The 13742-nt window shown below is 39.1% G+C and overlaps 1 protein-coding gene across 2 annotated transcripts in view; it reads left to right on the top strand.

Moving 5' to 3' along the window:
• Nucleotides 1-13742, top strand: part of Naxe (NAD(P)HX epimerase) — a 121615-nt gene that overhangs the window by 49141 nt on the left and 58732 nt on the right. Inside the window, exon 1 of one of the 2 annotated variants that reach the window (XM_090368842.1) lies at nucleotides 3881-4178. The exons of the other annotated variant lie outside the window; for it this stretch is intronic. Within the exon in view, the coding sequence (XP_090224968.1) occupies nucleotides 4165-4178 (14 nt within the window). The 5' untranslated portion in view covers nucleotides 3881-4164. Of the gene's footprint in view, nucleotides 1-3880; nucleotides 4179-13742 lie in introns of those variants that run through there. 2 annotated transcript variants of the gene reach the window in all.

Raw genomic sequence — 13742 nt, 5'->3', positions numbered from 1 at the left:
AGTCTCCTTTACGAAAGCAAAAACCCTTCCCTTTACCTCTGATGGTAGTTACCTCCTTGAGTAAATCCCACTTCAGCACACTGTGATCACTGCCACCCAGTGGTTCATTTATCTGCAGATTCCTAATGCATGAAGAATCACTACTGATAATCAGATCAAGAGTATTACTCCCTCTAGTTGCCTCCCGAACATGCTGGTGTAGAAAACAATCATCCAATAAATCCACAAAAGCCTTGCTAGTGTGTGAGTGACCAACCCACAAATTCCAGTCAATATCTGGGAAATTAAAATCCCCCATTATAAGACTCTCTGATTTACTGGCCCACTCTATTTCCCTGTACAGTATCTTATTATACTCATCAGAGTCATTAGGCCTATAGCACACTCCTACTCTCAATTTTGATTTACCTATGCTTATGTCACACCAAACTGACTCAACACTGCACTGTCCAGCGATGTCAACTGGCTTCACTTCCTTGGATTTTATGTGTTTTTTAACTAATAGCATAACCCCTCCTCCCTTCCTATCCTGTCTATCCTTTCTGTAGACGTTGTACTCCCCAAATTCCAGTTCTGCATTCCTTATATCTGTGTGACACCACGTCTCTGATATCCCAACAATATCTGCCTTTGATGTTTTGAGTAATACCTCAAATTCATCAAATTTATTTACTAAACTCCTAGCATTAGTGTACACGCAAGTATACATGCACCTGTTTCTATTCTTAGCTACCCTAACACAACCCATGTGTTTACTTGTACCGCAATGACTTCCAGCAGTCTCTGAAATATCCTGCATCTTGTTTTTCAGGCTTCTGCTCATTCCAATAGAAGCAGTGCAAGAATCTCTTTCACCTCTGCCCGTGGCTACTGTTAATCCATTAGTCTTTGTCTCCCCCCAAGCTAGCAGTTTTCCGACCCACCTAACACTGCCTCGATAGCATCAGCAAATATTCTTGCACCCTTTCTATTTAAGTGTATCCCATCCCTGTAGAAGCAGATAAGTCTCTTAAACTTGTGTTTATTTAGTTAACTAGTATTGTTCAGGACTGGTTTCACTGATTTCATTACTTTCACCGACCCGACCACATCATGCTGTGAATGGTTTCGGTTCCCGCCTCAAAGACAAGTTTCTCTTTCTTTCATTTGTATTTCAAACAAAAATTTATGTGTTTGGAAATTGTATAATTGACAACAGTGTGACTGAAAAAAAAGTGATATATATTCCTGCCTCGCTATATACAGAAACATAACACTTTTAGTTGCTGATCTGTTATATAAGGTAATCTGCTATCTGTTTGTGTGTGTGTAATAGAATGAAGGGGTATGGATAAGTTTGTCTTAAACTGTAGCATTAACAATCACTCTGACTAGTAGTAGGATATACATGACATTTATTAACGCTTGTTAGAGTCCGGCAAAATATATTTTTATTTGTTCCGAATGATTGTGATGTTATACTGGCGATATAAATATACGCTTTAAGTTTAGTTTTATGCAGAGCTATCAGCAATATTTTTAAAATTTAGCTCCGACTGTGCTGCTTTTTTTAACCTTTATTATTATAACCTTTGAATTTCTTTAATTAAATCCCTCGGGAGCTTTTTACTTGTTATAGTACTTGTACATATACAAACATTAAACCGGTATTCAAACATTTTATATGTACATAATTAGCAACTTAATGATTCATCCTGTGTCTCTAAAGGTCACGGACTTTATTTTCATAAATATGGCTTATCATATTGTTGTCTGATACTGTCCATGTATGCAGAGAGGAAACCTCTGTAGTGCCATGAATATCTGCCACCAGTTTGGAAAATAATTCAAATAGCAAATATTTATTTGCTATTTTTGGAAAATAGCAAATATTTTTTTCGAGTCACTGTAATGCATGTATCTTATGTAGGACGGCTTCCGAAACGACGATTAGTTCAACTTTGTAGTGGTACACTGATGATACAGAATTCTGTAAAGTGGCCAAAAATTAGAGCCGCCCTACATAAGATACATGTCCACAAATCTGGCTCGCGCGCCAGATTTGTGGACATGTATCTTATGTAGGGCGGCTCCGAACGCTAGTTCCACTTTGCCATCGTACATTGTGATGATAAGAACTCCATGAAATGACCATAAATGAGTGAAGTGCTGTTTGTGTAGTGTTTAGTTGTTTCTGGCCACGTCACTACCAGAGAGCAACGATCACCAAGAAGGTTGCTCCCCAGTATGTGTCCACGCCACGAAAAAGTGGGCCACAACTATACACGTACTATTCTTAAGGACCAAATCCAGCATACCCAGGCAGTATTGCAAGTCCTGTGGTGCTGGCGGTCCTGTACCATTGGTATCTAACTAATGGTACCAGCGGACCTCGAATCAATGGCAGTAGCAAAGAAGGACTCAACTTAAAGACAGCAACGTTTCTATCTCCTCCAAGATCGGCACTACATCAATGCACACAGAGAATTACCGCCAATCATACAAGAATAGAAGAAATTGAAAAAAAAAAAGAAAAGAAATAAAAGTGTGAAGAACAACAGAACATAAAATTATCCTGCACCAAACAGATGTTTGATGCTAACAGTCCCACATCAATATGATGCCTGCAGGTTTCAGAGTGAGGTCATGATATTCTGCTCATAACGTCATAATGTCCTTAATCTCCATCTGAGAGTGCCTACACAGTCTCTGGTAGAGATTTAGGGCTTTCTGAGTTTCTTTATTCCATAGACAGAAGTGAGAGCACACGCGGCATTGACGACTGATGGCCGATGACGACTGATGACCGAAGTCTTGTTGCTAATTTCAACCACTCAGCCTTTCTTTCTGGCATTCAAGCCATTAATTTGTTGTTTTTATTATTAATATTATTGTTATAATAAGCATATACTAAATATATAGTATTACGTTTTGTTATTTTTTATAATTGTTTTTTTTTTTTTTTTTTTTTGCAGTTCTTGTTTCGATTGATCCAAAATCGTGGTGATTTATTTCTCAATTGGAAGTAATCTGCGAAATCTTCGACTCTATAACAACTGTCATATTTGATATTTTCACTTAATTCCATAAACGTATTTTTACTATGTGATTTTGTACTAATGATGGCCATTTAAAGACCATCGTTAGTACAAAATTAACTTGCGCATTATTAGAGTATTGTTACCGATTGCTCAAAAATAGCATGCTTGTTACAGTTCTGTTCTTTGTGAAATCGCGCTACTTTTAATTTTCACATGACTCTTTTGTGCCTCAGTACTGTATAATGGAAATTGTTATCAACTTTATTTGAACAGTAAATATTTAAAGTCAGGAAATGGGATTCCGGTGGCTTTCTCGATTTTCTTTTTGTTTGTCGACAAGAATTATTTACCATTACAGTATTAATTAATCATGCTGTTTATGATTTATTTCAAATTAAAGGTTAATTTCTCCACTGACTCATAATGTAAATAGACCAAAAGGAGCTGCAACTTTATTTTCGAGTTGTATGCTGGGCTTCCGATAAAACGCAAGTCATTCTTTGTAAAAATCGTTTTCCGATATGAACGATTTACAGTACGATTAAAACCATTCTCTGGAAAATAAAACGCTTGCGGAAAGAAGACGTGTTAGTTATAACTGAGCATTCCGCCTTGTATTATGAAGGAACAGTATTTTTAAATGTTATTTCTTGACTTTCCCTTCCACTTCGTCCTTCCCGTTTGCAGATTATCCTATTAGCCATTTATAGTGGCACCACGATGTTTTTCTGAATCTCTGCTATCACATCCGGACACCCCTTCTCCTAGTGGGTTGGAGATTCTCCGGCAGGGTAAGTGGCGTCCTGTTGCCATGCGACAGCGTGGGAGGTACATGGTTCTAGTGGCTGCCACGTCTAGAGGCGTTTGCTTACCAAACTAAACTTGTCTCTTTCGTAACGTGTATTTTGTCAGCTGTGGTGTGTTAAGTCACTACGAATCTTCTGATTTACAGTTGCAAATCCAGGGACGTTTTCATATTCTTTACACTTTGAAACTATTTCATCAAGGACATATAATCCAAACATGGAAAAAGGCGAAAAGAAGGGTACCAGATTTTTCATTCCGGCGTCGTCCGAAGAGTATCAGCGTAGATCGAGGAAGAGGAGATGGTTTAGAACCTGCGGTACTATTGGCAGCAGAAAACATGAAGTATTTGAGGTAAGGTTTTTGTCGCAGCTTTTCTAGCCTGAGTCCTCATGCGTCCGCCCTGCGGTCAGTCTGTGACAGTCACCAACGCTGCAGCAGCACGCGTAGTGCTAGAAGGGAAATAAAATAATAGTTTCTCTGTGAGACTGCCTAGCTTGTCAGTGAAGCTGAGCATAAGCTGATCATTTAGAACAATTTTATATTAAACTAAACATATTTAATCGTTATCTTTATTTTGGTGAATATAACTTTATTATTCTAGTTACCTCCACAAATATATACTTTCTGGTTTCAGTAATCGTACTATGCGGTTACATATTTTCATGACATATTCAATGAAGCTGTTTAATTCAAACGTTATCCATTCAATAGTAGAGTACGATCTGTGCTATTGATTTCTATATTATTGTTTCCACATCCTTCTACACAGGACTTTTAATGTAAAAATTTAGTGTTCAGTTTACTCTGCAACAAAGTTCCAAAGTCCTTACTGGCATTATTCATTACTCATCCAATAATCGCATCATTGAATGAGATGGTGATTTAATAAATACACTGGTCGTTTCCATTGAATTTTTCCAGCTTAGAAATATAAACCAATACTCTGCTGTTTTCGTTTAGAACGTCATAATGAATTCATTTACCTGAACATTATATTAATTGTCAGATTATAGCATATGAAACAAAAGTTGGGTGTGGTCATGGAGGTGTTTTCCTGTTCTAGTTAATCACTTCGGACATTCTCAAACGACTTAGTGCCCCTATTAATATAAATTCTCATTCAGGAGGCTGAATCACTGGGGAAAATCTATGATGCTGAAAGCAATGAGCAGTTGCTCTTGAGGCTTGAAATATTAACAGTGCTTCTACTCTTCTAATTTTTTTTCTTATATTTCTTGTATATGTTTCCTATCCTTTTTGATCCAATATAATATTAATTTAGATTAACAGCAGTATTTGCCTGTTAAGTGATACACCGTTTCTTGAACCTTCATTTGGCCTCCTGGAATTATGTCTTGTGTTTTCTGTATCGTTCTATATTTTTGGATACTGCGTCCTATATTTCTTCAACAATTTGTTTTATTTTTAATTATATGGCTGGCATCAACTCTGTACTTAGTTTTTAGTAATGTTTCCCAACCTTTTTCGAGTCGCGACCCCCTTTTATAATAGCCAAGTAACTGCGACCTTCGCCACATTTGCATAAAAAGGCATTTTTAATAGGGTAAAGAAAACACATTAAAAATAACAGATATTTATTTAAAGTATACCCAGTAAAATAAAATAAAATAAAATATTTTATTTTATTTTATTTTATATTTTATTTTATATTTTATTTTATTTTATTTTATTTTATTTTATTTTATTTTATTTTACTGGGTATACTTTAAATAAATATCTGTTAAACTATGGACCCCAGTACTCCAGGCCCATTTGTCACATTAAAAATAGATTTTTCAGAATATAATTCTAACCTAACCTAATATTTAATGCGATGGTTGTACTTGCAACTGGGCAACCAGTTTTAAAATTCGCGGCTGAGCATTTTTTAAAGCGGACCTCATGTCATCCTCAACATTCAGTCTATTTCTTGCCTTTGTTTTGATATGAAGAAGCGTTGAAAATCCACTCTCACAGAGATATGTAGAGGCAAATGGAAGTAAAACTCGAAAGACAAGCATGGTAACATTTAGATATGACTGATACATAGCACACCAGAACTGAGTTAGAAATTTTTCATAAAACAAATTGCGTGCCGAGGAATCGTTCCGCAGATCCAAGAATTCATCCTGTACTTCATCGGGAATGCTGGCTACATTCAGGGAAGCAGAGAATGGGTTTTGTACTAGTGCAGCTTCTTCTTCTTCTGTAAGCTCAGGGAAGTACCGCTGAAATTCCTTTTCTAGGGATTCAAGGTGCCCAGTAATCTCCTCCTTCAGATTCTCGTCCAGTTCACCTTCTGATTCCTCTACCACACTGCAGAGTTTCTCAAACATGGCAAAGTTTCCAAGATTTACTTTCCGACGCCGGTTATGCAGCTTGGATACAAATGCCTGAAGATTGTCTTGAAATTGGATAATGTGTGTTTTCTTTCCCTGAAGTTTCAGGTTCAGCTTATTTAGCTGGTCTAAAATGTCTGCTAAGTAAGCAACTCTTTTCTTCCAAGCTTCATCATTAGAATAAGCCACAAGGACATGTTTCCCATGCACTTCCAGGAACAACTTGATTTCATCTTTCAACTCAAAGACACGATTGACAACATTTCCTTTCGATAACCAGACCAGCGTACAGCAGTGTAGAAAAAAAGAACTCCGTGATCAGAATTCATGTCTTTACAGAGTTCTTTAAACAGACGGGTATTGAGGGCTCCAGATTTGATTTAATTCACAATTTTGATCAGATTAGAGAATCAAGTACCTCTTGCAGAGCAACTGGAAGAGTCTTACTAGCAAGACTCTTGTCAGTAAGTGGCTGGTTTCTATCATGGCACCAACTAAAGGTGGTTGACTATTGGCGAATTAAGTTCGCGCCAGTTTGCATTAGACTTCCCATCGCGGACATTATTGAATTACATCATTGCAAACATGGCGGCGTCAGCAAAACATACGGGGTGATCTTCAACTGCCTTAAGAGAGCAAATCATGTTAATTCGACGGTCCTTATTCGACAGTCTTATTCACACATCGAGACATCGATTAAGTATCCGCTGCAGTGGGCCTTCACTTCCTTTCATTTATCAAAAATCAGTGTTACAACCACTAGTAGAATATTGCAGTGTAGCCATATTGAAATTAAAAAAAAAAAAGTGTTGAAAACCTTCGTGGTGAAATTCCCTATAAAAATAATTGTAACTAAAAATAACCGCGGCGACTCTCCCAGAAAACACTTTGCGACCCCCTTGGGGGTCGCGACGCACAGGTTGGGAACCGGGGTTAGAGAATCTGTCGAAAAATGATTTGCAAATATTATGAGTTATTAGCCAATATATTAGAAAATTGCTGTGGAGCATTAAGAAACTTGTTTTTTGCCTAAGAAGATTGCAAAAGTCGCAAATCATAAAAGTACTAATTTTCCAAATTTTCTAGCCGTCATGTTTTTTTGGGGGGAGGGGAGAAGTAAGACGGATCAGTTAAAGGCAGACCCATCTTACTTTCTCCATGTTCCCCTTTTTTCCTGAAAAAGTAACAGCTTAGGAAATTTGTTATATTTGTAGCTAGTATAGAAGCTGACCAAGCTTTTGGAATACTTGTAGGAAGTGATCATAATCACCTCCTACAAGTCACTTTCATCACTTTTCCTTGCATCCTCTCCTGTACCTCATGCACTTGGAATTTCAGTTACTCAGAAAGAGTCGCCCAATTTGTGAATTATACGAGGGCGGTCAATGAGTATCTCTACCTTTTACCTAGAAATATTGAGTTAGAGATTTGAAACTTGGCTGTCAATTTCATCCTTCTCTATGATGCTACCTTCTAGAGATGGGAAAAAGAGCTACTCTTTTTTTTTCTCATCTCTGGATAAAATATTTCAGGCCTCTTGAATAGAACTTCTCACTTTTAGCATAAAATCAAGGTTCCACTTTATTAATTTGAGGCCCCTTAATGGTTTCATGCTAAGGAGAATAAAGAAGTCTAAAGGTAAGTAATCGAGAGAATAAAATGGGCGCTGCACATTGTCAAAGCCACACCTGATTGTAATGTCCACTGTAAGAGCAGTCTTGTGAGGGGAGCATTGTTGGCTGAGAGGCGGACACCTTTGGATAGCTTCGCGCGTCCTTCTCTTTAACTTGATAGCTTCTCTTAACTTTTTCAGGATGTTTCTCTAGTGCCCCTACGATGCTGTTACTTTTTTGAGAGGTAATTTATAAGTATGATACCTTTTTAAAGTCCCAAAAGACTGACATCTCCTTGTTGGCAGACAGTTGAACCTTGGCTTTTATGGGGATTGGCGAAGATGAATATTTCAATTTTTTTCCCTCATCTGGTTTGTTTCCGGGTCATAGTGATGTACCCGTCATTCATTCATCATCACAATTTGGTCAAAACTGCTTCATGACACACATATGGAGGTAATTGGCACGGTTATCTGAATAACCAGGAAACCAGCGCCGGGATTTCTCTCTGTTGGATAATTCTGTTCATTTAATTAGTTACCGAGGATTATAATGATATATACACACACAAAGTCATTTAATTTTCGAATTCTAAACATTTAACATACATTACGTTAACAAAAGTATTCGGATATTCATTCATTTAATGGTCTCACCTTCTCTAGTGAGAAGGTGAGAGCAGTAAGGAGCACTGAAGAATTATCCCGTAATCTCGAGGTCCTATCTCCGTCTTCCACTATGCAGCAACGACAGCCGCAGGAGTAATCAGTGGAAAGATCAGGCTTCTTATTAATAATGATAATAAAGAATACGCATTGATTTTTAAGACGCCTCCGTAGCCAGGTGGTCAGGAGCAGCAGTGCGTAGCACATGCTTCTTGATTAGACCGGGATTCGAGCCCGTGACCACCAAATACGAAGGATGCGGAAAGGTCATGAAATGACCACCGCATATTCCCGGAGCAATATGGCCTTAGTTGCTAATGCTCCTAAAAACCAGACAATAACTGATTTTTAAAGGCACTGAAAAAAAAAAACGGAGTTCCCCGGTAAAAATCCTGCTTTTGAAACGTGTATGCAGCCATTCTTTACTATAGAGACACATTTCTAACGTTCAGTTTCTGTGGAGGGATCGTGGGGATCTTCTGAAAAGTAGTGATAAATAAAAAAAAAAAAAAAGTCAGGAATCGCCATCTGCAGCGTCTCAACCACGAACCTTACAGGAGTTCAAGATTCTGCTGGTTACATGTTGGTACCTGATACCACAAGACACATTTAGAAATCTTGTAGCGTTCATGCCTCGCCGGGCACGAGCTGTTTTGGCTGCACGTGGAGGACAACATCATTTTAGGTAGGTGGTCATAATATTTGACTCATCGGTGTATGATTATTGTATATTTTAATAATGTACTGTATTATGTTGGTATGATTTTATAATAATTATAATGCTTGTGATAATGTATAGGAAAAAGTGGGTAAAGAATGCCTTGATTTTTTTTAAAATGGGTTCTGTCGAATTTCTTATCAGTAAATTTTATTCAACTTTTAAGTCTTGTTAATTTGAAAATTAGCATGAAATGACAGCTTAAAGTCATTTAAAGGTCACTAAAACGTCATCTTTGTCCTTTACAAATCTTTATAATCTTTTTCACAAAGGATGCTCATCAGTTTAAATGAAAAATAATGAAAATTTTAAACAATTTTGTTTAAAACATAAATTTTACAGTAATATTATGACGTCGGAAAAACAATTACAAAATACGTCCTGCGTGACAGTATATACAATCAGTGATCACTGAATTATGACCACTCCATCCTTAATGGACTATACTCCATAGCCGTCAGTACAAAAAAGCCGAACAGCTTCATACGATAGAGCAGTGGTAATTTGTATCTGGTCGTGAAAGTCCAAGTGATAACGAAGCAATTATGGGACGTAGTAAAGATATTACCGAGTTTCAGAAAGGACGGAGCTTGTACGTCGGGTGCTTCCATATCGGAAAGGGCACGTCTTGTCGATTGCTTACGCCCCGCTGTGGTTAAGATGTACAAAGAATGATATTATTATTATTAGCTATATGTGCAAGGAAGCCTGAGGCTTATGCTACACCAGCCAAAAGAAAATTCACGAGTTACCCTGAGAGTGAGAAAGTAGAAGGGAATCACCAAGAAAGAGAAGAATGATGATATCCAGCTCAGGACCCTGGGTGTGCCAAAGTCCATACTCATCAGACGTGAGCCCCTGAGGTTAAATATCGAACGGATCAAACCACCTCCCGCAGACAGAACTGTAAAAAAAGGACAAGGGGACGTTCTTGGTGAACGTAGGGTGCATTACGTTGTACGAGCTCAACGGCAGATCACTGAGCGATAGTTAACATCGTAATATGTGGAATGCAAGAATATCCAAAATGACGTTCAAATGTATGGTATTCCAAAGCAGACTACCCAAGAGACACCCTCTCCTCACTGCTGATCATCGCCAACGACGAATGCTGGTTTCAACAACATGCTGGTTGGATATTGGATGACTGGAAACGAGTGTGCTGGTCGGATGAGTCCAAAATACCTAGTGCAACACGCCGACAGACGCTTTCGTGTGTGGTGCAAGCAACGAGTCCATGGACCCATTGTGCATGGTGCTCACTATCGAGGCAGGGGACAGTGATTGCTTAATACGAAGCATGTTTTTCTGGCAAGGACTATAACTCACTATTCGTATAGACAAACGTTTTAGTGGTGAAGTCTATCGGCAGCTCTTAGGAGACCATGTGCACCCTGCCATGTTGCATTTTTTTCCGAACAGAAAAGGGGTCTTCCAAGACGCCCTGTCGTCAGGCTTACACTGTGCACGAGTGGTTCGAGGAACACGCTGAAGATACACTTATCTTGATTTGTCTCAAAATTTGCCTGACTTCAATCCAATTGAACGCTTGTGGGATGTTTTGGAACGGGAAGTGAGGCGCATTAGCATTAGTTGAGGCATATGATGCAAGAAAGCAAACTTATACAGCATTAGCCAAAAAACTTCCCATTTAACCCATCCGATCACTCCAAATGTTTGTCTAGTTCAGTCTTAAATTTATTTAAGCTATCAACGTCCACAACAACAGACGTAAGTTTGTTCCAACAATCAACTACCCGCTGGCTAAAGGCAAACTTCCGCACATCTATTATAAAACTGTATTCCCTCAATTTGAATCTATGACTCCTCAGGTTCTTACTCTGAGCAAGCAGAAGAATCCCATCAACATTGAGTCAGCTCAAACAATTCAAGTCCTTATACACCTCAATCAGATCACCTCACAGGTGCCTAGTCTCCAGATACTGCAACTTGCAGAAATTAAGCCTCTCTTGGTAAGAAGACCCTTTCGTTCCTCTCACCAATCTTGTTGCCTTTCTCTGTACTCGTCTACATTCTTCCTAAAATGAGGCCTCGAGACCTGTACGCAGTAAGGTATGATCTGGTCATTGCCTTATAGAAAGGGATAATCACCTCCTTGTCTCTGCTAGCAAAATTCCTATATATCATTGACAAGACTATAACCTGCTCTGGCAGCCTGTCTGCACTGCTCAGAGAACTTCATATCTGACTGCACGATTACTCCCAGGTCTTTTTCATTCGCCACTACCCTGAGTGTAGTACCCCACAGTTGGTACGTTACTCTGGGGTTACTGCTACCCATATACAGTACTTTGCATTTGTCAACGTTAAACTTCATTTGCCACTTCTCAGGCCATCTGCCTTTTCTAGATCCTGTTGCAGTAGCATACTGTCTATGCTACTGCAACACTGAATTATGACATTAGTGATCACTGAATTATGACAACCTGCATAATACGTGTTGGGCCACCGTTCGCGCGGATAGCAGCCTGTATTCGCCTAGGCATTGATCCCATATTAGATATATTTATTTATTTATTGCTGACTGTGCTGTGCGTATTGTCCTCTCGAAAATCGATCTAAGAATCGGATTATTGAGGTTTAATTATTCCTAATCAGCTGGGATAGCTTCTGGCAACTTCAGGTACTACCTAGTAATTTTCTACAGACTAATATGAATTCTTTATCGATAAAGCTGTGAAAATAGTTTTTCTCTCTTCTAATAATGGTGCCGAAAATGGTGGCCATGGTGGTGGCATAAGAGATTTTAGGTGGACTGCAATATTGCAAGAACAGTTAAAATTTTGTAAGGAATATATTTCCTGGAATTGCGTTATAACTACATGTAGATGTAAAATACTCATTTAGTTTTTGTTAGCCACCTGAGCAGGATCATCAACAGTTGAACCATCAATATCCAATGGCCCAATCTGATTCATCCCTTTCCTTCTAGAGTTTGCACAGGTAATGAACTCTTTTCTGTTTTTCTTTGCATCCTTTGCCAATGATTTCTCATAATCTGCCTTTGCCTGCCTAATCTCCTTTGTGACTTGGTTACAGACCAGCTTATATCTATCATAGGCTTCCATGTCACCCATTAATTTATATGTATCCCATGCATTTTTCTTCTCTGCCATATATCTCATTAGTTCATCTGACATCCATTTAGGCCTAAACCTTGAACAATATTTCTTAGTTGGTATGTAAAGCTTAGTAGCTTCCAACATAAATTCTTTGAATGCTTCCTATTTTGAATTTGCTGTTGGTAACATCATCAGTTGGTCCCACCGTATAGAATTTAAATACTGTGTCAAACCACCGTAGTCACCTTTACGAAAGCAAAAACCCCTCCCTTTACCCCTGATGGTAGTTACCTCTTTGAGTAAATCCCACTTCAGCACACTGTGATCACTGCCACCTAGTGGTTCCTTTATCTGCATATTCTTAATGCATGAAGAATCACTACTGATAATCAGATCAAGAGTATTGCTCCCTCTAGTTGCCTCCCGAACATGCTGATGTAGAAAATAATCATCCTATAAATCCACAGAAGCCTTCTAGTGTGTGAGTGACCAAACCACAAATTCAAGTCAATATCTGGGAAATTAAAATCCCCCATTATAAGACTCTGTGATTTACTGGCCCACTCTATTTCCCTGTACAGTTTCTTATTATACTCATCAGAGTCATTAGGCTTATAACACACTCCTACTCTCAATTTTGATCTCCCAATGCTTATGTCACACCAAACTGACTCGACCCTGCACTGATGGGACCCGACGTTGCCCACGCCGCGAGGAAGTTAGCCAGGTGTTACCAATAAGGAATCAATACTCTGGCAGGTCCTGCCACCCACTTTCCTCAGATTTCAGTGGCTAGGACGTTAAAAAAAATTGCTTTAATTGCTGTTGATGCTTTTATTTGGTCATAGAGATTTGCTTTAAGAGCGAGAAGGGATTGTACGCTGGATGAGTTTTATTTTTGACCGAAAAGGATCGGGCAAGCAATTTTGTTGTAGTTACAATTTTGAGATGTGGGGCTGTGAAGGTAGACAGATTTGGGTGGGGAGAAGGAAGGCTGAAGGGTAGAAGAAGAAGAAAGGGACCGATAGAGAAGGTTTCCCCTAAATGTTCAGTGGGCATGCCCATGCCACACCAGAGGGAAAGTGGGTTTTGGAGGGAGAGGAGTGGACAGGGGTGTCTCCCCCCCGCCGGTAAAAGGAGATAAAGCAGGCCCGGCAAGGTGTCGGACCTGGGTCGCCATTTGGCTAGTTGGCAGCAAGGCTGCAATCTAAGTCGTTATTTTGACTCTCCAGGTGGTGGAATTAGTCTCGGCAGAGGTCAAGGTGCGTCATCTGCACGTGACAGGCCAGCTATATCTAGGTCCCAGTGTTTGGTCGCATCCAGTAAGGACTTAGTTGTCTTTCAGTTGTTGTAGGTTGTCACCGCCTCTTGTGTTCAAGTCCTGTAGTCACTCTGCTGGTCTTCAATGGCCAGTTGTGTTCTTTGTGTCTATTAGGTGGTCCAAAGTCTGAAATTTGCTTCAGGGTGGTAGAAGTGCTCCTTGCCTCGCGAAGAGAT

Source organism: Mastigoproctus giganteus, chromosome 2 (genome assembly GCF_048544385.1).
Source record: "Mastigoproctus giganteus isolate SK-2022 chromosome 2, ASM4854438v1, whole genome shotgun sequence".
NCBI classification, from domain to species: domain Eukaryota; kingdom Metazoa; phylum Arthropoda; class Arachnida; order Uropygi; family Thelyphonidae; genus Mastigoproctus; species Mastigoproctus giganteus.
The sequence above is the reverse complement of the archived record's forward strand: the minus strand, read 5'-3'. Positions and strand labels throughout refer to the sequence as shown.